Source organism: Trichoderma camerunense (assembly GCF_050948025.1).
Source record: "Trichoderma camerunense strain CBS 138272 chromosome Unknown V8C40scaffold_4, whole genome shotgun sequence".
Taxonomy (NCBI): Eukaryota; Fungi; Ascomycota; class Sordariomycetes; order Hypocreales; family Hypocreaceae; genus Trichoderma; species Trichoderma camerunense.
The window spans coordinates 1,913,305-1,940,345 of record NW_028145366.1 but is presented as its reverse complement, the minus strand read 5'-3'; the positions used below and the strand labels follow the sequence as shown (position 1 = coordinate 1,940,345).

The 27,041-nt window shown below is 46.5% G+C and overlaps 11 protein-coding genes across 11 annotated transcripts; 4 read left to right on the top strand and 7 right to left on the bottom strand.

Moving 5' to 3' along the window:
* Positions 1 to 28: 28 nt before the first annotated feature.
* On the bottom strand, positions 29 to 2,469 carry V8C40DRAFT_285609 (dipeptidyl peptidase 3; the record flags this gene model as incomplete). Its single annotated transcript, XM_083222402.1, has 6 exons — positions 29 to 415; positions 472 to 569; positions 637 to 1,075; positions 1,130 to 1,179; positions 1,275 to 2,061; positions 2,146 to 2,469. The coding sequence occupies 6 exons, from the start codon at positions 2,467 to 2,469 to the stop codon at positions 29 to 31; spliced, it is 2,085 nt and encodes a 694-aa protein (XP_083076558.1).
* An 849-nt stretch (positions 2,470 to 3,318) lies between these two features.
* On the bottom strand, positions 3,319 to 5,649 carry V8C40DRAFT_238077 (DUF3176 domain-containing protein). Its single transcript, XM_083214374.1, has 2 exons — positions 5,022 to 5,649; positions 3,319 to 4,950 (listed from the first exon to the last, which is right to left on the bottom strand). The coding sequence occupies exons 1-2, from the start codon at positions 5,543 to 5,545 to the stop codon at positions 3,567 to 3,569; spliced, it is 1,908 nt and encodes a 635-aa protein (XP_083076557.1). The 5' UTR covers positions 5,546 to 5,649; the 3' UTR covers positions 3,319 to 3,566.
* A 1,552-nt stretch (positions 5,650 to 7,201) lies between these two features.
* On the top strand, positions 7,202 to 9,930 carry V8C40DRAFT_238075 (HET domain-containing protein). The gene has a single exon (XM_083214373.1). It carries the CDS (start codon positions 7,241 to 7,243, stop codon positions 9,851 to 9,853), a length of 2,613 nt encoding a protein of 870 aa, XP_083076556.1. The 5' UTR covers positions 7,202 to 7,240; the 3' UTR covers positions 9,854 to 9,930.
* Positions 9,931 to 10,034: 104 nt separating this feature from the next.
* Positions 10,035 to 11,528, bottom strand: V8C40DRAFT_285607 (uncharacterized protein; the record flags this gene model as incomplete). Its single annotated transcript, XM_083222401.1, has 4 exons — positions 10,666 to 11,528; positions 10,414 to 10,594; positions 10,238 to 10,354; positions 10,035 to 10,177 (listed from the first exon to the last, which is right to left on the bottom strand). The coding sequence occupies exons 1-4, from the start codon at positions 11,206 to 11,208 to the stop codon at positions 10,035 to 10,037; spliced, it is 984 nt and encodes a 327-aa protein (XP_083076555.1). The 5' UTR covers positions 11,209 to 11,528.
* A 168-nt stretch (positions 11,529 to 11,696) lies between these two features.
* Positions 11,697 to 14,232, bottom strand: V8C40DRAFT_285605 (flavin-containing monooxygenase; the record flags this gene model as incomplete). Its single annotated transcript, XM_083222400.1, has 10 exons — positions 11,697 to 11,945; positions 12,015 to 12,243; positions 12,333 to 12,583; positions 12,647 to 12,685; positions 12,737 to 12,805; positions 12,855 to 12,951; positions 13,039 to 13,209; positions 13,277 to 13,380; positions 13,434 to 13,454; positions 13,527 to 14,232. The coding sequence occupies 10 exons, from the start codon at positions 14,230 to 14,232 to the stop codon at positions 11,827 to 11,829; spliced, it is 1,806 nt and encodes a 601-aa protein (XP_083076554.1). The 3' UTR covers positions 11,697 to 11,826.
* Positions 14,233 to 14,759: 527 nt separating this feature from the next.
* V8C40DRAFT_263453 (chaperonin 10-like protein) lies at positions 14,760 to 15,419 on the top strand (the record flags this gene model as incomplete). The annotated part of the gene is made up of 2 exons (XM_083219470.1): positions 14,760 to 15,024; positions 15,124 to 15,419. The coding sequence occupies 2 exons, from the start codon at positions 14,760 to 14,762 to the stop codon at positions 15,417 to 15,419; spliced, it is 561 nt and encodes a 186-aa protein (XP_083076553.1).
* Positions 15,420 to 16,127: 708 nt separating this feature from the next.
* On the bottom strand, positions 16,128 to 19,109 carry V8C40DRAFT_164903 (transcription factor domain-containing protein). Its single transcript, XM_083211521.1, has 6 exons — positions 18,866 to 19,109; positions 18,717 to 18,794; positions 17,865 to 18,663; positions 17,626 to 17,787; positions 17,297 to 17,563; positions 16,128 to 17,228 (listed from the first exon to the last, which is right to left on the bottom strand). Exons 1-6 carry the CDS (start codon positions 18,904 to 18,906, stop codon positions 16,176 to 16,178), a joined length of 2,400 nt encoding a protein of 799 aa, XP_083076552.1. The 5' UTR covers positions 18,907 to 19,109; the 3' UTR covers positions 16,128 to 16,175.
* Positions 19,110 to 19,484: 375 nt separating this feature from the next.
* Positions 19,485 to 20,614, bottom strand: V8C40DRAFT_273552 (alpha/beta hydrolase; the record flags this gene model as incomplete). Its single annotated transcript, XM_083220496.1, has 3 exons — positions 19,485 to 20,036; positions 20,156 to 20,442; positions 20,497 to 20,614. 3 exons carry the CDS (start codon positions 20,612 to 20,614, stop codon positions 19,485 to 19,487), a joined length of 957 nt encoding a protein of 318 aa, XP_083076551.1.
* A 609-nt stretch (positions 20,615 to 21,223) lies between these two features.
* On the top strand, positions 21,224 to 22,755 carry V8C40DRAFT_263451 (FAD-binding oxidoreductase; the record flags this gene model as incomplete). Its single annotated transcript, XM_083219469.1, has 3 exons — positions 21,224 to 21,361; positions 21,421 to 22,567; positions 22,634 to 22,755. 3 exons carry the CDS (start codon positions 21,224 to 21,226, stop codon positions 22,753 to 22,755), a joined length of 1,407 nt encoding a protein of 468 aa, XP_083076550.1.
* Positions 22,756 to 23,367: 612 nt separating this feature from the next.
* On the top strand, positions 23,368 to 25,038 carry V8C40DRAFT_238069 (F-box protein). The gene has a single exon (XM_083214372.1). The coding sequence runs from the start codon at positions 23,394 to 23,396 to the stop codon at positions 24,690 to 24,692; it is 1,299 nt and encodes a 432-aa protein (XP_083076549.1). The 5' UTR covers positions 23,368 to 23,393; the 3' UTR covers positions 24,693 to 25,038.
* Positions 25,039 to 25,073: 35 nt separating this feature from the next.
* V8C40DRAFT_285597 (A4/G1 family peptidase) lies at positions 25,074 to 26,134 on the bottom strand. Its single transcript, XM_083222399.1, has one exon. It carries the CDS (start codon positions 26,016 to 26,018, stop codon positions 25,224 to 25,226), a length of 795 nt encoding a protein of 264 aa, XP_083076548.1. The 5' UTR covers positions 26,019 to 26,134; the 3' UTR covers positions 25,074 to 25,223.
* Positions 26,135 to 27,041: the final 907 nt, after the last annotated feature.

Here is a 27,041-nt window from a genome sequence, read left to right as displayed (position 1 = left end):
TACACTATGTCTAGCGATTCTCCAACTTTCAGATGCCCCTCTCAGCCCACGACTGGATAATACCCTCGTTAGTCTCCTCATATACCTTGACTTGGACACTTTCACCCGTGAGAAAGGTATTTGGCTGCACAAACTTCCACTTCATCTTCGGTTTCGACACAACAATTTTGCGCCATTCTTCATACACGCCCTCAACTGCGCACAAGGGCTCGTAGAATTTGCTGCATGCGGATATATCGGCGGTGCAGCGCCAGATGTGTAGCTTGCAGACATACGAGCCCAGAGACTGTTTACCGCGGGAAAGGAATTTGGACCGGTCAACATTTACCGTGAGAGATTGCTGCGTGGGGTTATGCACGATGGAGATGACTCTGTCCCCGTCTTGTAGGAGGTGTTTAAGAATGGAGAAGTAGGCCTAGGTCAGGATTAGTTGGATAGAGGTGTCTGAGAGGGAGATTATTTTATGCATACCTGGTTGTGGACTTGGCCCCAAGCTTGGTTTTGGACGTTGTAATGCTCGAGCGCTTGCAGACCACTGACGCCAATGTTGAGATATGTGGCGTAGAGAACTGTGTTTGATGGGCTTAGTGTCATCTTATGCATATACATTAGGCAGTTTGAATTGTTGCAACGTACGGTCTTCAGCTGTGATGCTACTACTGTCAGAGTAGCCAAAAATGCTCAATAGATGCTTATTGTCCATGAAATAAAACGACATCAAGATTGCACGACATTCTTCAACTGTTTCTGCCAGCTCCCCAAACACACTTCCCCACGTCTGACCGGGTAGATAGTACGAAGTTACGGCTTCTCCGGTGAGAGGGCTAATTGGAGGATTCTGCTTGTCAAAGTTGTAGGTTCCTGGCGAAGTCTCGCTGAGGAGCTTGCCTGTGCCATGGCCGATCAATTCGTGAATAGCAGTGGCAAGGAATCTCACAATGTGTGTCGTTTCCCTGAAAAACTTGAGCTCGGATGAGTCAACCCAGTAACAGGGAAGGTCAGGGTTGTTGTTGACGCTGAGGCGATTCGCGAGGACAATATTCTTAAAGCCATGGGTCTCTCGGATGTAATTGTACTGTCAAGATTAGCTTATTACCGGCTGACAAGAAGCAAAAAAACAAAAACTTACATTCGGAAGATTGGAGGCTTCGAAGACGATGCTGCCACACACAGCCAGCGCTAGGAAAGTTAGTGCCTCCTTTCCCATTCATAGAGGAGGGCGGAGGTATAGCAGGTGGGTAGAACAGAAGAAGCTATATCACTGGATAACTAACCATGGGCACTAGTAAAGTCTGGAGCCTCAAATAGACTCTTCTCAAATGGTCCTTTGCCATCATTAACGCCCTCGACCGCCCATGGCAGCTGTCGAATGAATGTAGCTGACCTATTGACAAAGGTTTTCAATGTCTTGATTTCATCGGCATCGGCAATGCCTATCATACCCCCCCACTCAGAACGGATCCTAGCCGGGTCGCGGTAAGGCTCGATGAAGCCAAGTATGTTCTCGACTCTGGCTGATACATCCGCCACCCAAGCCTTTTGCGATTCTTGGAAGGCTTCTAAGCTGCCAGTGCGAAAGCATTCGATGTAGTGTGTCAAGAACTCGGTCTGTTTATCATTCCCTGCATACTTCTTTGCCATTTCCAAGTCAGAGCAGATCTTGGCTAGTTCCTCTGAGTGATCTCCTCGGACAAGGAAGATACCGTCTGCCAGTTCGTTGTCTCCATTTTGAGGTAGGTGAGTTTCTACAGAAGCTTGCAACACCTCCAATACAGGCTTGCCATCCTTGAGCACTTTTCGAACGCGAGTATTCTCTGGGCCGATCGACCTTTTGTTCATGATGTCCTTGACCTTCGCGATGTCATCCCTGGTAATGGGCTCCTCGGTAGGGTAGTAGCCCGACTGCGCATTCTTGCTAGGGTATCCGAGGCTGAATGGCGGAACTGCCAACAAAGGGTCGATGATCTTGTCCAGCCCAGCCTTCGTCTTTAGGGAAATCCTAGCAAGCTTCCCTAGAGCTTCTGCTGACAGGTCAGGGACGAACTTCTGGTCACCTTCTCCCTAATTAATCGTTCATCGTCAGCACCCCCAAACCCAGAAAGATTATAAAGACGCAGAAAACGGCGTATTGAACTCTTGACTTACATAAAAATTGCCCAAGTTGCAAAGGAACATGGCAGCATACTCGAGAAATGAAGTCAGCTCTTCAGGAGCGATGTTGCACTCCGCTACCAAGGTGTCCCATTTCCCACGACAGGCCTCGTAGAGATCCATGATGAAGTCGAATATGTCAGTGCTTTCTGGTGACACTTGCCGCATGATGATCCTGCTTCCATGCCATGCTGCTCGTGCAAGGTGGTGGGCATACAACTTGTCTCGCTCGTCGAGGGCATCGAATATGGTCTTGATCTTAAGCTGATGGATTGTAGCGCCGAGAGGCGGAGTATGGGAGCTCTCGGCTGAAGACATGGAGATGTTTGACGAAGAAGAGACGTGGGAACAAGAGTGGTGAAGCTAAGTAGGATGGCTTCAGAGCTTCGGAATGAGGAGAACTGTGATGCTTACTATTAGGTAGGGACGTGCATACCGGTCTAGGAATAATCGTGATCCGGCATGGTCTAGGCTTTCCAATCCAATTCACCCATGGCCTCTGTAGAGGTTGGTGCGAGCATGACCTGAGATTGGTCTGGCTCAACCTGTGTCTTTCATACTTTATTTCTCATCTATAGGTAGGTACATGTACGAGGGAAGTCCAGTTTCTAGATGGTGTTGGTATAAGAGATCCTGACTATGAACCTATAGCTCAATAACTTAACCAAAATGCCCAGACAGGATCGTTCTAGCAGGTTATAAAAGGTAGCAAAAATTCTCGAAAACGAATTGCGCTTTTTTTCAAGATCGAAAGACCACTCAACGAACAACGCAGCATAAAACCAAAGAACGTCCAGAGCAAAAGACGAATCAACGGCCGAGTAAAGTCGCAAAACAGCCACGATGGCTCCAGGTGATAAGGAACCGACTGCAAACACAATAGCTATAAGAATAAATATAAAAATGCAATAAAGTAACTTTGTTCGGAATGGAAGGGCAGAAGATAGATTTTTGGGGTGGAAGTTGACGTTCGTCGTGATTGGGTATGTTGTAAATTCATGGCACAAACACCACTATACGGCGATCGCTGTCCTAGCTTTGTTTGCGCTTATTACACGTTTACAGCAAAGCGGCACCTGTTTTCACTAGTACGACAATTCCAAGGTTCACTCAACACGATACGTAGACGCATCACTAAGTAGTGCGGCAATTTTTGATCCTACAATGGCTTGATATAGTCTAGATCACTGCTCTCTGAGGCAGCAATGGCGATCCTTTTGGGGGCACATCGTGACTAATTCGCCACCGTTATACGATAGACCAGCGGGAGCAATTGAATCCTTCGACTCTGTCCTAAGCGCTTCGGGGCGCGCATGCGCGGTCTGTCACACAGCCCCTCCAGCAAGCATTAATTGTGGTAAATGAGATCTAACCTATTCTGTTTATACGGAGTATTTGCTCCATACATGCGACCGTTACCTGTTCACGGTGATTATCCTCCCACCTTCTTCCCTTGCTTGGAATTGTACAAGCAATCCGTCGGATTCCTTTTCCATAGCCGTCTCGCTCTCATCAGCGCCATCGATAATAGGTCGTTGATCAAACCCGTGAAAGAAGACCGCCAGGATATTGTTCGTCCACGGGACTAGGCCAGCCTTTCTTGTTCTCATCATAACTATCACCAAAAACACCAAAGAAGCCACCAGCTCGAATGCAGGTAGAATCAGCCATTCCCAAGTCACAACAGCATGGCTGATTGGGGAAAATGCTTTACCATGTGTAGGTGATGGCTGGTACGACGCACTTCTAAGGCTGAGAGATAGACTGTTGGCCAAATTGTCCATCAAGTCAGGAAACCCTGTCTCCGAGCTGTTCATGGCTAATCGTACTATCCGCATGAGATCCGAAGAAGTGGCAAACAAGAATGAGTCGACATCGGGAGAATATGCGTTTCCTTCAAGTAGAGAGTTGAGCCAGTCGGCTGTCGCATCCTTTGCAGTACTCAAAACACGGAACTCGTTCGAGTGAGGTGGGCGAAATGTGTAATGTTCAGACTGAGGAAGTGTCCCCTGTGTTTCGTTTGTCCATGTTGAAGTGACCGTCTCGCGTAATGTGCCGTTCACAAAGACGGCGCTCATGTTTCGAACACAAAACTGCAACATGCACTCAAAGGCTACCGGTGCTGCATACATGTCTCCTACCATCTCATCAGGATCGAATTTTGTCTGATCCGGTTGCTCGGGAATTGTGCCAGGAGCAGCGGCGACAGCGAAAGCGCTCAATAGCACTGACCCATTATGTGGAAATGCAACTGAGTCCCATCCCTCTGTCCCACCACTCGCAGCAATCGTCGTGGTCACATTGACAACTCCGTTTGTGATGGCGAAATCGACTTGGTTGTTCATTATTCCTGGTTGAATGCCTGTTAACCCAAAGCCGTTCGGCAAAGTATATACATTTGTCTCATAAGCTTCGTCAGTGAGTTTATGAGGAACGATGCGTATTTTGCCTCTTTTTAGTTGCCGTGTTAGGTTTTTGCAAGTATTGCAGAACCCCAACGTCTGGTAAGAGCTCCATGTGCAATTACCAGTGCTGCAAGGTGCCGTCGCGGTAAAGTTCGTACCAGGGGGGTTGAAGAAGGCTAGGTAGGGGGCCGAAGTGAGCACCGAGTCGACTCCTTGTATTTCTCCTCCGTGATCAATGGGCGCAGAACCCACACCGTTCATAAACTGCGCAATAGGCATCAGTGCATTCCCACCAGAGGCTGTGTAGATCGTATCGTAGTTCAAAGCCTGTTGAGCGAAGGTGCCGATACCTAGGGCGACTATGGTGATGAAGGCTCCCAGGGCAGCAACTAGACTGCGAGAGAAAAGGTAAGAAACTGCAGTCGTGGTCAAGTGAACCCATATGTATACGGATATCACACTCACCCCCCTCTGCGACTAGCAATGAGCACTACGCTCCCCCAAGCGCCTCTGCTTGCTTCATCAATGGTGTGAAAATCAGCCAACGGTGTCTTTTGCAGCGCATTTAACCACTTTAGCTGCCCAACACCAGAGCCATAAGATATCTCCAAGAAAAACTCGCAGAGTGTCGACAAGATTTGAACAATAGCATTAGGAGTGATACCGAATTTCAGCTGCGGCAGGGGATGACCATCAAAGACCCTCAAGGCTATGACAAGGGCAATGAAGCAGCTGGCACTGGCGATCCAACTTGAGACTTCTACCTTCCAGGCTATTGAATGCCATCTCGAGCGTAGATGCTGACGCCGACCTGGCGGCTGCACCCGTGGTGTTGGAGCTTTGTCTGGCGGTGGTATTGGGGAGGCAGGGCGCTGGTCGCCGTTAGGAGGAGATTCCTCATGGTCGTCTCTAAGAAGATGTTCACGGTCATGCTCGGCAGATTGACCTTCTAAATCTCGTAGTTCATGGTTCTCGGCCATGTTCTGCATGTGAATGTTATGCAGTTCTTGCTGCACCCACCAACCTAACGGAGTAATGAACGTGATACAACAAGAAGACGAATGCGAATGGAACAGAGATTAGCGTTTCTACGGGTCTTGGCGCTTCATTTATTAATACCGAGCTGAGCTGAGGTACTCTTACATCTGATAACTCAGCCGTTGATCACCCTCGGATCATGCGTACTCCATAGCACGAAGGATTGGAACTAACTTCAACACAGGCTAAGGTGAGTAGAAAACAGGTATTTGAGAGGTACTTCTGGACGAGAATAAATTGCCTGCGCTTAACTCGCGACTTAGCGCGTTTCTCTTTACATGCAGCGTAACCCTGTTCTACTGTCTTGCCACATGTAGTATTAGTCTTCAGAGGATCCGAGCAACCGCGCTCTCTCTACTAATTGCGCAGGAGTCGATGATTGGTGCGAGATTCACGCTTCTCAATGCTACTAATCCTTTCATAGCCTGGCCTTAAAGTCCCGGGGATAATAAAGAGCTCCGAGGCGTCTGTTCTCCATTTCATACGGAAAGATTCGCGAGCTGGGAGTTACACGAAACAGAAGCGCCCGCCCAACGCCTGTCTGTCTCAACGGTGGATTTGGAGCAACAGCTCAGGCTCGCTAGAATTGTTACTCCATTATTTCCGTCGCGGCTCGCGGCTCGCGGCTCGGCACGAAATTCCCCCCGCTTTACCAAGCTCAGCTCTCACATCGGAAGATAAACCCGGACAGATCAAGTCGCCAACGGTAACACATTATACGTCCCGTCCAAGAAGGAGCACTGGTGGCTATATTTTCTTATTCTCTTCAATTCTATTGGATTACGTGCTCACGATTCGGGGTGTCACGATCGGTCCGTTGTTGTAAGTTGCTGAAAGATTAAAGATACGCCATGGTGCATGCTTGGCTACTCCATAACTAGCGCTTGGGTTTGGCCATCTTTTGGTCATCGGTGGGGTAAACCTGCTCTATTCGCGAGTCTCTCTCTGTGGTACAGAAACATAAACAAAAGAGTTGTCAAGCATCAAGCTATAGAAGGTTAAGTAATTGTAGCTATTTGCTAGAGGCTGAAATTTAGTGGCAACAGAGATTTATTGTTGAACTCGGCTTGATGCGGATTCAAAAAGCGCCTTCCCTAAGGTGTTTGCGCCCGAAGCTCTGAATAGGTAGACATGACAAGGTACTCGCAAGATCTCGTCAGGATGTGGTCTGAAACTTAAGCATTTGAAATTGGGATATGGATGACGGAATGAAAAAAATGAAATTATTAGATTTTACACACAGCGAATGGTAGTTTTGGTTGAAGCCATCTCAGAAGTTGCTAAACGGGGTTCCTTGCGAGCTTGAATTGATGCTGACTGGGAGGGCGCGTACACTCACTTTGTCAGTTGGGCTGACAGCGCCTATCTGATGTTGCAGAGGCATCCGACAAGGCATTATTGGTGACATGATCTTCAAGCAGACTCCAGCCAATCAAGTAGGTTAGCGGCACCCCCTTCAACATTTTATCACATTGTAATGGCAAAGTTGGGAACAACCTTCTGGGGCTGTGTCTATCACGTCTGCCTAGGAGATAATGTCAGAGTAGTATATCTTATTTAATGCGACTTGTTAACCATAGGAAACACATTCTCTTCCATTTCAATATCCTAGAAAAGCTGCCAAGCAAACTTGGTCACTCTTCACAATGTCTGCGCAACATCCGAACAGTATCGGGAACTCAGAACTGCTTTACCAGCAATTGCCATTAGATGAGCTTCAAATACGCCTCTTAAGACTAGAGCCGAAGGCAGGGTCAACACAGATTCAAGCTTCGCTTATCAAACGCAACTTACTGGACATTAAAAGAGGAGGTCCCTTTTTTGAGGCTTTATCATATACCTGGGGCCCGCCTACAGTCACCAAGGATATCTTTATCAATGGAATCGCGTTTCCAGTTACCGCAAACCTATACGCATTCTTAGAGAACTACCAGGAAGCAGGTCAGGGCGTTGACCTATGGATAGATGCAATATGTGTCAATCAGAGCGACTTATTGGAGAAAAACCACCAGATTCCAATGATGAACCTGATCTACGCAGCAGCCAGGGCGCTGATTATCTGGCTTGGGGAATCTTCATCCGACAGCGACCGGGCAATGGATTGGATCAACCATCTTGGCCATGCTTCTCCATATGACAAGATGCCCAACATTCCCAACCATGCCTGGCAAGCTATGCAGAGCCTGTTTGAACGCCCTTGGTGGAAGCGCATCTGGATAGTACAAGAGCTGACTGCGGGTGCAATGGGACTAAAGTTGGACAAGGCCTCGATTATCTGCGGCCATATCCGCGTTTCGTGGATGTCCGTAGTAATTGCGGCTGCTCGTATGAAAGCTTACCAAGACGATAGAAGGCAAGCCTTCCCAACCATCACAGAGATTTTAGAGCTCGATAGCTTGCGAGACAGCGCTGGATACTATTTTACGAAAGAGCCAACGTCCAAGTCTCTGTTTGACTTGATTTGCCGTTATAGGCACTTCCTGGCTACAAACAGGCGAGACAAGATTTATGCAATCTGGAACATGTTTTCAAGAGTACCTTCAAAACGACTACCGACAAGATATGATCAATCCGTGGAGGACGTATACGTCGACTTCGCTGCAGAACTGCTATCCGGTGAGACAGGTTTGGAAGTCCTCCGCCACTGTGTGAATGGTAGTGTAGACATACCATCTTGGGCTCCAGACTGGTCTGCTCCACCTGGTGCGCTATCACTGCCTTTCAGAAATATTCAACGGTATTTCGACGTTCCGTGGTGGGCAGAGCCCATTTTTAAAAAGCCTAGGGCTCGTTTCGGCGATGATGAAGCCAGAGAGACACCAGCCGGATTCCACGTGAATCCTCTGGTTAGCAGTGCCGAGGAAGAAGTATTGAGGGAACGTCGGATAAAACGATTAGAAATAGCTGCCAACGGTTCTGCAGTCGTCAAAAGCCTGAAAGACATACCGGACCATTTTACATTCCATAAACAGTGCCCGGATCATGTCAAAGAACAGATTGAAGCAATGCTGTCTCGCAATGACTTCATCCTTGCGATTGGAGATGAAAACCCCAATATGCCGGAAAATCCCGACGCAATACAGCAAGGTGAGCTTATCACTGAGCGCCAGATGAAGAAATGGCTTCTACAAGAGCTCCGACACTCTACTGCAAAGCCATTGTATGCAACCGCCACGTCGGTCAATGCCAGCTTCAAGATCAACAGGCACGAAAAGTCTTTGCAAATCAGGGGAGTTTTGTGGGATGAAGTTGAAGTGTGTCATGATAGCTTTGTTGAAGATATCGACCAAAATCTGGCTGATGCGACCCACTTCATAGTTGCAGTCGGTTGCTGCAAACATCTCGCCGTGTCTAACAAAAGCGCAGCAAACAGGTATCCTACTGCAGCCGAGTTGTTGGAAGCGTTTTGGTCTACATTGTTTGTGGGACAAGCAATCCCAGATGAAGACGATGAAACCAAGGATCATCCACGCTATGAAGACTGGCTCCCAGAAATCCCAAAGTCATGGGTACCAGGCCAGCCTCCTATAACAGCTAGAACCACAGGATTGATTAGCCTTGCAGAGATGAATGAAGTTATCGAGCGTCCGACTTCTATTTTCAACAAAGAAAAAGAAAGAGATGGTGGCTCTAGATTTGAGCACCGACTTGCTCCTCAGCTAAGGGAGCAGGTATTTCCACCTCACAATGACGAATACGTTGCGCTCTTTGGTCAACTTGCTTCAGCATGGCACCAACAACCATACGACTTATACCATCGACCATTTGATTTGCTAAACGTAATTCCTGATCCATACTGGGAATCCAGACGCCACAGGGACGAACTCGCCAAGCACCAAGCAAAAAACAGGCGGTCAAGAGGAATCAAATCGTATCCTGAGGCTATCGAAGATCCTTCTGATCAAGACTTCTTGCGTCGGGCGTACGATGAGGTGGATGAAACCCTGAAGCAGGAAGTAAGTCTTGTGCCACAGAATACTCTGCCTGCAGGTATCGAAAAGTATGCTCTGGGACGAAAATTCTTCATCACTAAGAAGGGTTACTTTGGCTTGGGTCCCCAGAAATCAGAGCCTGGAGATAGGGTAGCTGTGCTCTTTGGCTCCGGTGTACCCTTTGTGCTTCGGAAGTGTGTATCCGCTACGGGAAAGCGGGCTTGGAAGATTGTGGGTGAGTGTTATGTGCACGATATAATGCAGGGTGAGGTTATTCAGAAGTGGAATCTTGGCTCGGCTGAGGCACAGATGCTTCTTTTGTTATGATGCATACACTAATTGCAGAATATGGTTCTTGATGTTTGGTTATATACTATCCATATATCACTACGAAAGACTTCGCGCGACTAGTCTATAAAATGATACAATGCTTATTCTCTTACTAGAACTGACACATGGCTCGTTCATCAAGTTCCCAGGTCCAGTTGCTCAACCATCTCGACACAATTTAGAATGAAAACTTCATGTTGAGAAGCTCTTCAGTCCACTTCCATAGCTTATTGGCCTCGACTTCGCTGGATGCCCAAGGTCTGACACTATGAACATACGGGTCTGCGACCTGACAATCTGCGAGGTACGCTCCAGTATATTCTTTCACGTAAGGATTAGCTTATGCGCAACACTATGGGATTAAGTAGTAGACATGCTTACCCGAAAGGTCTGGATCAAATGAAGCATAGACACTCGTTGCGATACCTGCTTCTTTACTTCGGTACTTTGGCCATCCATTCGCGGCTTCTTCATTACCCAGTTCAAAGTCAATTTTGTCTAAGGAATGGGTCAGTAAGCAGGGATTACTTATGAATAATAGTACATTGGAAACTCACTGATGTCTCCAAATTCGCCTGCCCAGTCAACGTGTCCTCCTAATGGTGTCATTATTACACCAGGGTCGAGGCCGAATACTTGTGCTCTCTTTCCTAGTAATTTACCAAGATAGAGAGCATACAGGTGAACTGCTGTTTTTGATTGACCGTATGCACGCCATCTGTTGTAAGTTTCGCCACCCTGCGCGGTATCATAATAGAATTCATCAGTCCATAGTTTCCCTGTAGGGTAATGAAGACCAAATCGCTTACCTTGAAGTTGTGATCATTCCAGCGAATCGGGCCCCAGCGATGACCATCGCTACCAAGAAGCACAACCCTTGGGTCCTGCGACTTGAGAATCTTTGGTAAAATGGTGTTTGTAAAGACCCAAGTAGCCAGATAATTAATGCCCAACTGCCTCTCAAAGCCGTCTGTTGTCACGCCATGGGTCGTACCCATGATGGCAGCATTGTGGCAGAAGACGTCGATATATGGCACATCATCCCAAGAGTTAACGGTTTCAGCTGCCTTCTTGACTGCAGAGAGAGATTCAAGGCTTAGTTCAAGAAACTTGGTGGCTATTTTGGAGTCGATCTTCGCGATAGCATCGGACATGTATTTGACTTTGTCGGCACTGCGACCTGCAAGAATCAAAATCTTGGGCTGAAACTTGGCAATAGCCAAGCAATACTCCTCTCCAAGACTCCCTTGAGATGTTCCAGTAACAAGAATGATCTTGTCCTTGATTTTGTCTGCGTACGTAGCAGCCAGTTGGTGTCCGGAGACGGAATCGCCATTTGCAGGAGGAGCCATGATTGAATGTTTAATTCTAGATGAGATTATGTCGAATGAGTAACTGAAGATAGACAGTGAAAATACTCCAGCAAATTCATGTTATTTAAGTCTATTATGACTCTTCATTTCACAAAACCTCACTCACGATACAAATCCAGCTCTTCATCGTACGGTATACCTAAATGGGGCCCTCTAACACGCCACCACTTCATTGCCGCGGAGCTGTTGTGTTAGTCCCCACCAAGATGCCTGTTTCTCGGAGAATACCTTAACTACGGATATGCAGTCAGTTCTTCCATCTAGATCGATGAATTGAAAAGCAGTGCGATTTATAATACTCGGCCTTGAATTGCTCCGTCATGATCATAAATCACTGCACTTTTATTCATGCCTCAGGCGCATCCAAAGCCCTAAGCGCACGTGGGGCTTTTGCGACTCCCTATGTAATCCTCCAATTCTATCCATTTATTAGTATCTCCGCCTATCTCCATCAAGATGATGGGCCTCAGCGATATATTCCGTATGTCTCTTATTAATCATGAGTATGGGATAATCACCTCAATCCCCATGTTCAGTGTATTTGTAATTACTTTCATGTATTCTGGTTTATTTATGGCTATACTTCTGCTTAAGGCTCTAGTCTACATATACGGGAAATGGCATACCCAGCTCGTCTGCCTTGATTGAAAGTGCAATGAACCGAGAATAATATCTTGCATGACCCAGCGCTCCACCAAGATACCACATACCAGGCTCTAGAATCATCGTTAGTCTAGAAATAGCATCATAGCTAGTTGGAGAGATAATTCTAGGTTAGGACTCACGCTGTAGTACTCGAAAAGCCCCAAGCACTTCGCCTTCTTCGTTAATGCCAAAACAGTCACCGGCACAATCTGCCACGGCCTTGCCGAAAATGCGCTCAACATCATTTCGCAAATTCCCATTAAAGCCTGTGGCAAGCACAATAACATCTGCATCAATCTTCGTGCCGTCCGTGAAAAGTAGGCCAGACGAAGTATACCTTTCCACCAATGAATCTGACTTGACTTTAATCTGAGTCGGTTGTGACATCAGTATTAGGCGTGTGATTTATGAGCGGAAGATGAATAATTTTGAGAACTGGAAAGGGTGGAGATTCTTACATAGCCTTTGCTGATCTTGGCTGACGTGCCGACGTCGATGTAATGACCTCCTAATTTAATGTTGATAGCTTCTTGAATATCCCCGTAAGGATCCACCTTGAAGCCAGCATTTTCAAGGGCTTCCCATCTTTCTGGCTCTGCTCTCGCCATAGCATGGAATGATTTGGCCGAGAGCAGTCGACTGATTGAAACGGGATTGCTAAACATCATTCGATCACTCATTTCAGTTGGTATGCTTTCATTATACAGCACTGGCGGAAAGCAGAAAATACTATTAGTTCATTATTTGCAGCATATCTCCATGTTTTGCTTACCATGATATCGGCTCGCGATGTACTCTACCGGAAGCACAACTAGTGTTATGTCAGCTGAGGATGTCGCTTTGAATGCATAGGAAGTCTCACATGTACGGCTACGCTGAATCATCGTTGCCTTCATTCCCTCTTCAAGCATATCATCAGCAACATCATGAGCTGCAATGTTAGTGCGAGTATAGTGGTATTTTGTGAGAGGTTTAGTTACCTGTATTTGCTGTGCCGACAACTATTCCTCGCTTGCCTCTCCACCCTTCTGCTGATTTGTAGTTTTGAGAGTGCACTATGATGCCGTTAAATTTATCCTGGGTTGTGTTGTCAATATATTAAAACGCTGTTTACGTCTCACATCGCATCCTAGTATCTTCTTCAAACAAAGTTTGCCCGCTTACCTTGTCTGGCCACGCCGGTATCAAAGGAACTTGCGATCCGGCTCCTGTAGCAAACACAACATGTTTCGCAGTTATTTTTGAGATAATTCCATTCTTTTTAATAGTTAGAGTATAAAGACGCTGATCTTTATCCCAGCTTCCTGATACCAATGTTGTCGAAAGCCAGATATTCTGATTGTGGTGCTCAGTTAGGAGCGTAAAAATTGCAACTAAGCGAAGTGAAATTTGGTAAACTTACGATTCCATATTTCTCAGCCCATTTTTTATGACCAGCGGCCAACTGATCTTTACTGAGATATTCGCCCAGCTCAGAACCAAACGTACGGTCAAATGGGAGGTGTGCTGTTCCACTGTTAGTCCGTTGGGTCTATAATGCTTGAGTGTCTACTATTTACAATATTCTCGAACTGTGTGAACTAAATTTGAGGTTAGCTATGATGCCACCAGTCATAGGAGTAAATGAGGTTTGTTTTGGATGTGAGTCGTACGTTTGGCAGAGTTGTATCTTAAACCCCAAGCTGCGCCGACCTCTTCATTCTTCTCTAATATAACGTAGGACACACCCAGTGCTTGGAGCCGGCCGCCGGTACTGAGCCCACTTTGGCCGCCACCAACAACTACAGCATGAAAATGAGGATCCTTCATTGATGATGTAATTTTGTGTTCAACTTGTATGTGGCCGTTAGCCAACGGCATACAAGGCGCGAGAGAATCGACGTTTCCATGGCCAGAGATCTGCTCAAGGATTGTGCGTAATACCCAGATTTTCCATTCTCCACTGGCGCTTGGGACCAAGTGTATGATCGCTGAGCAGTCTGTCGCAGGATATTTGGTCTGGAAGAAAAGCCGACACTCTATCCAAGAGGTCTCTTCATCCAACCTAAGGACTTTGGCAGAGCTCGGAACGACTTTGGCGTGGGACACAATGCCGCGACTTTTACTTAAAATGCTCCAAATAGTAGCAATTGTGTCTCCAGAATAGAATGTGCGCATCGTGCCAGTAAGGCCGTAAGTATCACGCCATAACGCATCGTCCGTGAAGTCATCTGCGCTTAGTCGAGAGAACTTATCAGCGATGGCATTTGGCCCTGCTTGGAGATCGACGTCATCTGGAATCCGGGTCTGAGGTAGTTTCCCTGGAAGACGTTCCAAGAGGATTGTCGAAGATGGTTGGTCATTAGATGAAATCGCCATTTTTTATTTGCGATCAAAACTTCAATGTTACTATGGAAAACAGCACGGCTACAAAATAGTCCAGAAATCTAATGCATCTCTATGTACATTTACTGCATGGTTTATATAGAAAGACACCACGCTCAGTTAGAGAAGGATAATATGATGCAAATCCTCGAGATACATCTATCGCTGTTCGGCGATCGTTGACTCGGAGATGATGTGTCGGAGATGGTGTGTAAGTGGTAAACAGAGCGGCCCGGTCGATAAATACGCTCCGGGCGAGCTGCACCAAATGTTCCATCCGTAGACTCTCTCCATTCTTCAAAGAAACAGTACCAGAAAACATTGCCAGTTTTTTTTGGCTGAAGAGTGGCCCGTTACTGCAGCGATTGTCGGTGTTCGTCATCTGAGCGCCGACCTTGCTCTCCGGAGAACCTTAGAAGTTCCACAAGACAGAATTTATTTTCCTTGGCAATTCTGAAGAATTTTAATCCTCCAAATCCTGAACAATATACCAAATATTCTTTCCAGTCTAAGCAATCCATATGAGTTCCCAGCTCGCTCTTTATCACCACGAGTGTGGAGCAGCTGAGGTCAGGGAGTGCGAAATACCGGCGCCTACCAGCGGCGAGGTTCTCGTCAAAGTTGCCGCCGTAGCCTTGAGTCCAATTGATTGGAAGATACTTCATGGATCAAAGCCTTCAGTGTCAACCATCCTTGGCTGTGACTTTGCTGGCACCGTAACTTGTGTTGGCGATGCGGTGACAAAGATCGAGATCGGCGAACGTGTCATCGGCTTTGTAGCAGGAGGTTAGGTCAAACTATCGTTCCAAGTCTCAAGCTCAGTATATAACTGAATTGGGGCTAAATCTTCGGAAGCTTCTGCTAACCGATTGGGTTGTCGAAAAGGCAATCCTCTGAGGCCAACAGACGGTGCATTTGCCCAGTATGTTGCTGCTCCAGCCCATATGATTCTTCGCCTACCCGATAATATGTCCTTCGAAGACGGCGCATCACTACCATCTCCTCTATTTGTTGGTGGACTTTCTCTATATAAATGCCTTTCAATACCATATCCACCATTTCTCGGTGATAAAGCCATCAAAGAGCCCCTAGCACCCGATGAGAGGAAACTCAAGGAGGTGTTAATCTATGGGGGCGGCACAGCTACCGGGTCAATGCAAATTCAATTGGCCAAGCTGTAAGTACCGACTAAATTAACGATCTTGGTTGAGATTTACTTAACGCACTAATGGATTTCTGACACGCAAATAAAAACAAGGTCGGGGCTAACTGTATACACCGTCTGTTCTCAAGAGAGCTTCGAGTTGGTGAAAAGATGTGGTGCTGATTGTGTTTTCTATCATGTGAGTTCTTATACCAACTCCTATGCATACCTGTAACTCTGGTCTATTATTATCCAGTACTTTCTTAGTCACTGGAAACTACAACTAAATGTGCAAACATACAGGACGATCCGACTACCTTGCCGCTTTTGCGTAGCACAACGCAAGGCAAAATAGAAGCGTCAGTCGATTGTATCGCGACAGAGTTCTCTGCTGCCATTTGCGCCACCAACATGGAAATTTCTGGAGGCAAGTACATAAGCTTTACTGCGAAGAACTGGATCAACAATCCACGTATTACGGTTGTCAGGATTTTCGGCTTCACAATGATGAATAGAGAATTCCTTTTCGAATCAAAAGGAATTCGAGCAGATATTAACCACGATGATGTAAACTTCGCAGTTAATTTTTCTCCGCTTGCAGAGCACCTCATAGCAACTGGCGCAATTTCACGTGGGCTGTAGAAATACGCCCTGGAGGCTTGAATGGAATATGCTCTGGACTAGACGACTTGAAATCAGGTATTGTACACAGGAAAAGGATAGTCTACCGCATTGAATAAAATACGTCTGGACAAAGTAGTTAATAAATGCTCAAAAGCTGTCATACTAGCTTCTATACGTTAGTGACCTCTACAGCTCGTATAAGACGTCTAAGAGTGGAAGCAAACGCCCGTGAGATATCCCAAAAGCGCATATTTTGCAATATCCGGACAGTTTCTTGAAGCACCTGCACTCGACTCTCTGCCGCGCTCAGATTTGGCACGCCATACATTCCAAGTTGGATGCTCCCGCCACCCTCTTGAACCCACTGAAGGATTTCTGAGATCCAAGTTGTCACATTATCAGGCGATGGTTTGTCCAGCAGGAGAATGGTATGGTCCGTTTCCGTTTCAGAACCAATATTCTCACTACTACCTCCACGGATGCCATCTCCACGGATGCCCGGAGAAGACAACAGCGTAGCGGAACACCACAATACAGAGCCAGCGTAAAAAACATAAAAAGACTCGTAAGGAGTGTTAAACGGAAAGTCCCGACAAATCGCTATGATTTGCGAGCTATGGTATATAACCTTGCGCACTCGTGCTGGATCTTCTTCTCCCCATTTGGCCATGCGTTCACGAGCCGGCTTGTTAAGGCCCGCACTGCGAAGTAGAGCTGGTAGCCAGTCCATCAAGTCGCTCGCGGCATATAAATACGATGTGTGGATAATGAGGGCTCTTTGAACAACATGAACAAAGCCGCGATCTCCTGCTGATGTTGAGTATTTTACTGCATGGGGTGAAACTAGAAAATCCCCCATCTTGTCCGTAAGTGTCATTTTATGCTGGGCAATGGGCAAATAATCAGGCACCACTTCCATGAGGGGGGACACTTGTAACTCTTTAAGTGACCAAACAAAGCGAGCTAGCATCACCACAATGACGTGGATATGCTGTGTATCGGTCAATCGAACACTGTCCATCAGACTTGGGTCGAAACAGCTACGAGCTGCAAGCCGAAAGCCAATCGATTCTGGATCTGTCCTCCACGGACGTAGGGCTATCCAGGAGTAGGCTGATGGAGCTTCCCAGTAGTCTGCGTCTTCAGGAAGCGAGAGCGTCAGGTCACCCGTGCTGAAAGCCGGACGTTGATTGTGGAGAACGCTGACCAGGGCATCAAATTCCTGTGGAAAGATGTTAGAAAAGATTCCGAGGCTAATTAAATGCTTGAGGCTTGGGAAATTAAGCATACGTAGATGGCCCATCCCAGTCTCTTACGTCGCTCAGTAGCAATCCAGGACATCCACCGAGCCTCTGTATCTTCGTTATGAGTCAAGGAGGTCTGCCGTGGTGCGTCATGAAATAAGCCAATCTGTTTCGCTGTTTGAACTAACGACCATCTCAAGCTCTCGCTATAATTGAATAGGACTTTATCGCCACTGCAATATCCGTAGATGCCCTGGAGTAGCTGTGCCGCCATGAAAGGCTCCGAGCGTGCGACTCGTGGTTCGCGTTCGCCCTGAAAGATTTATTAGCGGAAGGGCTATCTTACATCAAACAACCTTTATTATGGTGACAAACCGTCGAAAGTAAGAGGCGGCGATTCAATTTGGCAATACCATTAGCAAAGGATGCTGCCCCGGTAAGATTGGTGAATCGTGCGCCTATACTGGCGATTGCAAGAATAAGCGTATCTGGTGCAGTTGTTGGGTCAAAAGTGGGCTTATGAATGAAGTTCAGAACCTCCAGAGTTCATTAATATCACTTTTATCAGATTTTGAGAAAGAGGACTGCAGCAGGAGGCAGCCGTTCTTACTTACCGGCCGGAAATTGGCAAAGAAGAGATCAATGCAGTGGTCTAATTTTTCTCTACTTGGGAAATCAGAAAAAGAAACAGCAGCCCAGAGTGGCTCTTCAAGGCAAGCCTTGGCTGATCGTCGGATACGATCTCGATCTTCCTCGGCAAGATGCCGAATTTGAGAGTACGATCCCGTTTTGGACAGATCAGTACGTTGGCCACCAAGGCTTGGAATATCCAGAGATCTCTCGAAAGGCTCATGTGTGTCGAGGAGCCAGGCTTCCTGCTGGGCATTAGGTTCCTTGTACTTAGAGGCAGGTTCTTGGGCGGTATTTTGATAACTCTGGTACGTTGACCAAAACAGTGGCGAAGTTGCGTGGTCAAGTAGCATGCGGTCAGGAGAGAAATTAAGAGCGTTGAAGTCCATCCTGTCCCCAGCATCTCGAAGAATCCAATCAAAATGTGTATCTTCGTAATTGGGAATGAAACTATCCGCCAGAAGAACATTATGAGTCCCTCCAGTGGGATACGACCCAAGATTCTCCGTAGGAAAAGATGTGAGAGGCGTCAGATCTTGGGTGTCTGATTCAATGGAACCAGATTGTGGTTCCTGGTCAGTATCTTCAGTTGATCCTCCATCGATTGGTTGTTTCTTTCCATAGTCAATCATAAGTGATGTTCCGGAATGTGGAGTCGACTTGTGAATAGACTGAGAATCACCACTCCGACACTTCTCAGCACCGGCAGTATACACGCAGGAGACTTCTCGTTCGGCGCATGCGAGACACTGTGGACGATGACCAGAGCATCTAATTTTTGACCTAAAAGTGTATGTTTAACTTCTTTTCTTCAAATATTTCTTCACTAACTTTACCTTTGACAGCGATCGCATGACTTTCTTCGTGCCTTGGGCCCTCTCTCGTGCATCCTCATGTGTCGGCTTAGGCTATCTCTATTGTAGATTTATGTATCAGCGTTGTTATCTTTTTATGTCCTCAAGCGCAGATAAGAAACCATGCATACCTGCGCCGGAATTCTCTGCCACAGATTTGACACACATTCATAGTGTTTCGTACTAGGAATACAGCAAGGGAGATTGGCTAGTGGCGCTAATAAACTTGCAGGATAAAGTGTGATATCTATTTCAGTAAGGGTTTGGCTCTTCACTGATACTGAGTAAGAAGAGCAACTGTCATCCCAATGGGTGAGTATGCAATTATGATAGAGGCTTGTCAGATTCAAAACACGGTAGGCGGGAATGGCGGAGCTAAGCACGATTGATGCAGTATTTCTTCCTAATTCCGAACTTGTTTTCACGCCGGATCTTGCTCGGAGCGAGGTCCAGATCCAAGCCGAACCCCCGCAATCTATAAGCAAGTCGGAGCAACTCGATTCACGCCGCCGCTATTTGCTATTTGCTGTCTCCCCCAGTCCACAAGAACGGCAGAGAGAATCTACGGACCGCTTTGGGATAGGCATACTACGATAGCCCCTCTCTTTGCTCAGTGTAAGAGATCAATTCGCAAGAGTCGCTAAATTCGTCTAGCTACCAATCTTGGTTAAACCCAATGGAAGAAGTCTGTAAAGTTACGCATGCTTGCATCTTATTTAGTCGAGAGTTAAGCAGACGCTTCCCTGTTATTTACAAAGACACTTCCGTCGCAATAAATCGGAACGCATCACGTACAAGCTCAAATAACGGATCGTCCTTTGCCAGCTTTGTGTCGAAGTTATGGCCCTGGCCCTCTGCAATCACGAGCTTTGACTTTACATTTTTGGCTAGCAATTCCTTGTGAGCCATTGTAGAAAATTTGGCATCACACATCTTGTCTTCTGATCCGTGCACCAAGCATGTTGGTGGGAAAGCACTTGAGAATAACTTTGCAGAATCAACACGTGCATAGTCGCCGTCTTGCACAATAGACGAAAGCCATGTACCGTCTTTAAAATGAGAGAGAAGCCATGCGTTTCTTGGCTTGGAAAAGTCTGGCTCTGGAGGCGAATCACCTTGAGCCTTCCTGAACAGCGAAGGTGCTGATACGACAGTCCCTTCTTCATAAATCTTGTCTAGAAATTCCTGTGGAAAGTTAGGAAGTTTGGAAAATGCAGGCATGGGTAACTTCCAGAGAGCGTCCTCAAAATAGATTCCTGAGTAGAATGCCAATACTGCTTTGGGGGGATTCTTCGCCGCACCCTAGACCCAGAATATTATTAGCATTTTTCTTTAGGTACCATTCATTGAGTGCGAAAGCAAAATCTTTTCGAAGCAAACACAGAAAGAGAGTTAATCTTGAAATTTTTACAAACACTCACCAGATGCAATGCCATAGTTCCTCCCGCAGACAATCCTATAACAGCAACTCTGCCACCATCGGCAATAATACTGACGTTAGATAGCAGCCTGGGAAGTTCATTTTGCACCCATTCATAACAGCTGTGTGCATCACTGATTGGACCTTCATATAGAGATACGGATGGACAGTGACGGTAGTTGGGCACCACCACAATAAAGCCAAACTCTAACACAAGAGTCTCGATCTCATTTTTGGACACGAGTTCTTTTGATCCAACAACGAAGCCACCGCCATAGAACATTATTGCTGCATCGAATTTAGTGTTCAGAACTTCTTCATTGATAAAGATGACAGGCATACCGATAGGCTGCGCGCCACCGACCGGTACTGTCGCAGAAGATGCATAGTAAACATCTGCCGTCAGATGAGACCCTCCTTCGAGGCTTCGATACGTGTATTCTTTCGATTCCATGGCCATGTGGAATACTCTAAGAAAATAGACTCTAACAAAGGTAAAACCAGGCTGCTTTCAATCTAGATCATTGATGGAATCACAGGATGAGAAAGCTGTCAGCATCGAATGACCTAGAGTGCTTATTTCTAAAATGAATAAAAAATGTATTTCAGAATCTGTGAGAATTTGGCATAAACATGCGTGCAATCTCTCTTTTGCAAATGCCGAGAATTCTACAATTCGCGCGATGGCACAGCCACCTCGATTCCGGATGACAAGCAAATATCGGCTATGTAGTAATAAAGAAGATGATGGAAGAAGGAAGTATAATAACCTCAATGATCAGACGTAACATCAAGTGTGGTGCGTCGGAGATCGTGTGGCGGGTCCTCGCAATTGCTACCACAGCAACTCCGAGACGAGATCCGGCAGATGCGCGCAAGTCTCAGGCCACGGAGACGACGTCAATTCATGATTATCTGCCGACTTGATAACCGTCTCTACGTAAGAGATCTCTAAGTCAAATCGACCAGGCACATATATATTGTGAAATAGTAGAGTTACTCGAATCCTAGTCTCAAAATTCTTCACCGTGATATCAGTATTACAACAATTTTAGAACAAGAGCTCATCATGGATCCAAGCAGTACTCGGATTCTGCCAATTACTAAGCTCAGAGCTGCTCTCAAAGGTTCATTCGCTCTGACGCCTGACTCAGAAGGCTACGAAGCAAGCTTACACAGATGGTCTGAAGCTGCTGAAAAGAGAGCGGTAAGTCATCAATTGATCTGTATAGCAAACATAACGCTAACATTGAATCTTTGGCTAAGGCAGTTGTAGTGCAAGCAAGATCTGCTGAAGATGTATCTACAGCGTTACTATTCGCACAGGAACATGGCCTAGAGGTTGCAGTTCTTGGTGGAGGACATTCAACCTCCGGATCGTCTTCGACTGAGGGTGGTCTTCTTATTGACCTCAGTAAAATGCGCCAAGTAACGGTCAATCCCTCTGCAAAGACGATCAAAGCTCAAGGAGGAACCATATGGGAGGACGTCGATTTAGCTGCGGCCCAGTATGGCCTTGCGACAGTTGGTGGAACCGTCAATCACACTGGAGTCGGCGGTCTCACATTAGGCGGAGGCTATGGCTGGCTGAGCGGCAAATACGGCCTAACAATTGATAACCTGGCTGAAGCAGAAATTGTTCTCGCCGATGGTCGGATCATGACAACGTCTGAAAAGGAAAACCCCGATCTCTTTTGGGCCATTCGTGGAGCTGGCCAAAGTTTTGGTGTTGCAACTAGCTTCACTTTCCGTGGCTACGAGCAAAAGAATCCAGTATGGGGAGGCCTGTTAGCCTTCGACACCTCTGCTTTGGATAAAGTGATTGATTTCGCCAACAAGCTCGTTGAAACGACAGAAGGCCAGAGTGCGATGGTGGTGGGAATTGGTGCGCCTGCTCCGACTCACGAAGTTCGTATCCTAACAATCCTCTTCTACGACGGCAATGAAGAGGAAGCAAGAGCATACTATGATGCTTTATTCAAGCTCGGCCCTGTTGTAGACAGGACGTCGGAAATGACATATAAGCAAGTCAACAGCATGCTTAATGGGGTATCGACACATGGCGACCGTAAGACGCAAAAGGGCTCTGCATTTACTGTTCCGCTGCCTACCGCTCTGGCACAAACTCTGGTCCAAGACTATGCCAAATTTATCAACGAAGTGCCAGATGCTAAAAAGACCATCATATTGATGGAGTATTTTAGCCAAAGAATGGTAAACAAGGTGGCTCAGACAGCCATGTCCTTTGCCAATCGTGGGTCCCATTATAACATTCTCTTTAGCACACGATGGACAGGAGCACAAAATGACGCGATTTGTCGAGAATGGACTCGCAATATGGGCCGTAAAGTCACTAATGAGCTTATCAAGACTAAAACAAATGAAGGCGTTGGAGAATACGGGAATTATGACGGTAGGTGAACGAGCACGCTTCTTGAGATATTGTTTTGTATGACTGACTCAAATTTCCGTCGGATAGGTGTTTCTTCTTCATCGGCTCAAGATCTCTTTGGCGTCAATTACGAAAGAGTTTTGGAGTTAAAGAAGATGTACGATCCCAAAAACATTTTTGCCAAGGGGGCAGGTAAATTTAGCTTTTGAAATAGCGCTTTCATGAATGGAGACGTGCCGCGTTCGTGTTGCATTTAGCATTTGAGCCATCGCAAACGACCATTTGTATATTTATTGGGAACAACACCTCTCTACTATGAACATGGTAAAAAATTGGAATGACAATAAAAACGCAAACATCTGTTCGTAGCTTTCAAGGGAAAAGCAGTACAATTACTTCTGAGAAAGGACAGAATTGGAGGGAATTGTTTAAATACAGTCTTTGAAACACCGCTACTGTGGGCTGAATTCCTGCCAAGAGGCTACTCAAGGTTCAGCGTCTTTCAGCTTTGGCATGCTTGGCTCTTGAAATGGAGTTAACGCAGGGGTAACAACGCCTGTGTGACCCTCTTATACAGGCAGCACTGCTGGCGCTCATTTTCCCCTCCCAATTTGCACCACTGGGGGGAACTTTTTGCATCCGTTGCCGTGAATTCTTTGTCTTAAAACACTAACCCTTTAGGCCTATTCCGAAGTACAAACAGGCACACCAGGCAGCAACGGGTTATTAGCACGAGAATAGCACCAAATCATCATAATCACATGACTACGCGCTGGGCTATTTAGTTCCATGAACAAGATGTTAGTTCAGCTTCGCGTTTGTGAGTTGAGGTCCATGTTGATTCAAGATGTCGCGCCTTTCAGCTCTTCCACAGGAATTAACCCTTCAGATATTCCGACTCCTCGAACTCGGTGACAAAGTTCGTCTCAGTGCAACTTGTAGACAATACCGAGCTCAATTGGCGCCAGAGATCTTTAAAACAATTCGCCTCACCAACAATGAGAGGATTGCACAGTCCGTACTGGGCGCCATCGAGGCTTATGGCGAGTACACAACTCGTATTGAGTTTACAGCTCACTGCGGTCCCAATGACGAGTTAACGACACCTGCTCTCACGCCAGCCGCAGCCAAGGTCATCCAAGGTCATCTCACTCCCAATCTACGCACCTTCAGTCTCAAGTCTGACTTTGACTTTGACGACGGCGAAGACTGGGATTCGGAGCATCCAGACGCCGTGATGGGAATGTCAATATATATATTCGAAGGCGTGGAAACCGAAGAACACATCCGAGAGAGAGAAGAGACATGGCAGTGGCGGGCCCTCATGAACGAGACCTGGCGGGCTCTGGCAGCTAATATCCACGTGAGGGAGCTTATCGTAGATGAGTTAATTCCCAAGAGAACATCGACTTTCCTAACAGAAGTGTTTCGTCAATTTCTCTCTCGTTTAGAGACTGCATCCTTTAAGATATTCGGCACGGATAACGGCGGAGGGTGGAAGACCAATACAGTGTGGGGTTATATTGACTTCCTTGAGAAAATGGATACTACCTTTTTTCACCACATGACGGGACTCAAACACCTTGCCATCCATGCGGCAGATCCCCTCGGCCATCAACCTGTTCGCACCATCCAGCTTTCGCTTATGCCCGACGATCTTCCACTATTGGAATCGTTGAAGCTGGCGAGGTGCTTCGTTGGCCCGGAGCTGGTCTCGTTTATAGGCGGTCATCTAAATGTTCTCAAGTCTCTCGATGTCAAGGAATGTGTTGCTGGGGGTGAGCATCCCTACATGGAAGAAGACTACTTTTGGGCCAGTTTTTTTGATGCGGTATACGAGGCAAAGCCCGCGCTTACCGAGTTAATTGCTGGCGATGGCGATAATGTACCACTCACGAGAGACGAGAAATATAGCCCCGATTATCACTTTGAGGACGAATCTGAAGATATCCAGGATATTCGCCGAAAGCTTAAGGCCGACCCAAGGCTGCGGTTGTTTGGATATGGGTCGGTGGACGACAAGTATGGCATGTTCTTTCTAAGTGAGCACACGAATGAGCAGGAGTTCAAAAATGGCGACGACCAGAGAGCATTTGATCGACTTATGGGTCTTGTAAACGAGAACGCTGCAAAGGCAAAGCAATAATCTTGGTTTACGAGTCATTTCCTTGATGTCAAAAATACCCTCGTTTACATACTGAGTGGCGATTTGGATAACGAGTCATATAAAACTTCGGAATAGAGTAAGAAGCATCAGCTGCAAAGTTTATGAGGGGATCGGGCGAGGCATCAGTTATTGGTCCCACCAAGTTCAACTCAACGATGAAGAGGCATTAATTTCCATTTTGGGTATTTTTCGGTTTGCTTTTCAGACTCAACATAGTCGGTTACTGAAGACATTAAGCCAGCGCCTAGACCACCATATAGAGTGTCACATGATTTACAATGTAATAACAGAGTCAAGTCACCGATTATCACAGATAATATTAATCAGGGTCAAATAAGACTTTATTTTTACTCTTCCTATAGTGACTCATCCTTGCATTTCTTCACCTAGTCTCCAACACGAGTTTGCTTCTGAATAGGCATATAGAACCAATGCTCTTCAAAATCCACCTCTTGCTCAGCGTGTGATATTTCTCTGCCAAGGTGTGATAGAGTCAAACGGCTCCAAAATTTATTCGTAGTTGACAGTCACCGAGCTGCCAGAGACACTTGTTCCAGTTATGATGTTTCCTCTCGAATCCTCAAGGTCAATAATAACCGCAGACCCGCTGCCTGGTGAAACAGTTGCTCCGTTGATGAGGGCGCTTGCTCCGGTGAAGGTAACAGATCCAAAGTCAGCAAATGGAACCAATGAGCTGCCGGAGGTGAAGTCCTCGACAATCCATTCAGCGCTTGTTCCGGGCAAAGGCGAGCTTTCCCTGGAAAAGGTATGGGATACAGTCTTTCCGCCGCTCGACAACGTCGTGACTCCGCTGTTAGTGCCAGTCTTGGTGGCAGTAACAGTAACAGTATCTCCAGCACTGACAGAAATCCCCGAGTATTCGACCAATGAAGCGGGGAGATACTCATACCAGGCTTCGTACAAGTATTCACCACCCTCGATGCACCAGAGGACGCCAGTCTGGATGAGATCGGCATCAGAGTAGCCATCAATTCCTACCCATGCAGCACCACAGTATTCAGTGCGAGAGCTGCCGCCAGCTGGGACGCTGGGCTGGGGAATAGTGAAGGTGCCGGTGACCTCGGTAATGCCTGAAGTTGTAATGGCGGCGCCTGCCCAGTTGGTAGACTCGACGTCGGCAGTTCCATTGCCAATGTTGGAGCCGGCTTGGAATCTATTAGAACGACGAGCAGCGGCCCTAGCGCGGATAGAATCCATAGCCGCTTGCTTGCGAGCGGCAAGAGGAGAGGCCAAGGCGGCTGTGGCCACCAAAAGGACGTTTGCGACTAAAGTGACGGACTTCATCTTGAATGGCTGTGAATGAGGTTGATAAACTCAGACCAAGAAAGGTTGTGCAAGGTATATAGAGAAGATTATGAGTCGAGGCGTCTGTAGAAGATAGACTGTTGTCTAAACTGTTTCTATCAGTGCTTGGATCTGAATTAAACAGGTTTCACCAGGGACTTTATATACTTGCAATCTCTAGGTCTTCGGTATACATTGCACCGACTCATCCATAGATAACCCTCATTTTTGCGAATAATGACTCGAAGACGCAATCGTGGGGGATTGTCAAAATAGGAATGTATGATTTGCCTTCAAGCGGGAGGCCATTTATCTAAACTTCAAGATATCATTCTCACAGCTACATGTCATTAGCTGCTGGTCCGAATCAGGAGTAGACTGCTCCTTTTTTTAAAAAAAAAAAAAAAAAAGAAAAGAAAAGAAGAAACTATCATTATCATGAGACTCACGAGTGCGCCGTTCTACAACCTGCCTATTACAGAGAACACCACCGATGAGAGTGCATTGAATGGTGTGGTCAATAGTAGAAGCATCATGAAGAAATAGAGACGCCAAGATTGAGGTTCGGCTAGGCTTGCCGGCGAGGGTTACAGGAATATACGTTTTGGTACTTAACTTGGTCCCGAACTTGGTGGAGAAATTAGTCCTTGATCATGATATCTAGAAACATGATCATGGGGTTTCATAACTGGCATGCAATTCTGTAAACAATTCCTTTATTTGCTTTATATGGTCTTAGTACAGGTTAGTGTCTGGTATGTATATTACCGACTGCAGGCTCATCTATGCTACATAAAGCGCCCATATATATCATTTGTTCATCTAATGAGCAACTGGATCAAGACGTGCTCTTTTGTCATTTTAACGCAATCGGTAGTAGCTTCAACCACCATTAGGATCCCTCAGGAGTCAACTAGTTCTATCTCAACTCTTCATCAAGTAAAGCCGCGTAACGGCGGGTGAACTAAAGTGCAGCTTCCTATTTTGCTTCTTTGATAAGAAAAATATCAACGCTAATTCCAA

Coding starts and splice junctions, on each gene's coding strand:
- V8C40DRAFT_238077 (XM_083214374.1), bottom strand. CDS start 5,545: ATGCAGAACATGGCCGAGAACCATGAACTACGAGATTTAGAAGGTCAA. Junction 4,951..5,021: donor ATTGCTAGTCGCAGAGGGGG/GTGAGTGTGATA, acceptor TTTCTCTCGCAG/TCTAGTTGCTGCCCTGGGAG.
- V8C40DRAFT_238075 (XM_083214373.1), top strand. CDS start 7,241: ATGTCTGCGCAACATCCGAACAGTATCGGGAACTCAGAACTGCTTTAC.
- V8C40DRAFT_164903 (XM_083211521.1), bottom strand. CDS start 18,906: ATGAATGTGTGTCAAATCTGTGGCAGAGAATTCCGGCGCAG. Junction 17,564..17,625: donor GCCGCCTCTTACTTTCGACG/GTTTGTCACCAT, acceptor TAAATCTTTCAG/GGCGAACGCGAACCACGAGT. Junction 17,229..17,296: donor GACTGGGATGGGCCATCTAC/GTATGCTTAATT, acceptor ATCTTTCCACAG/GAATTTGATGCCCTGGTCAG.
- V8C40DRAFT_238069 (XM_083214372.1), top strand. CDS start 23,394: ATGTCGCGCCTTTCAGCTCTTCCACAGGAATTAACCCTTCAGATATTC.
- V8C40DRAFT_285597 (XM_083222399.1), bottom strand. CDS start 26,018: ATGAAGTCCGTCACTTTAGTCGCAAACGTCCTTTTGGTGGCCACAGCC.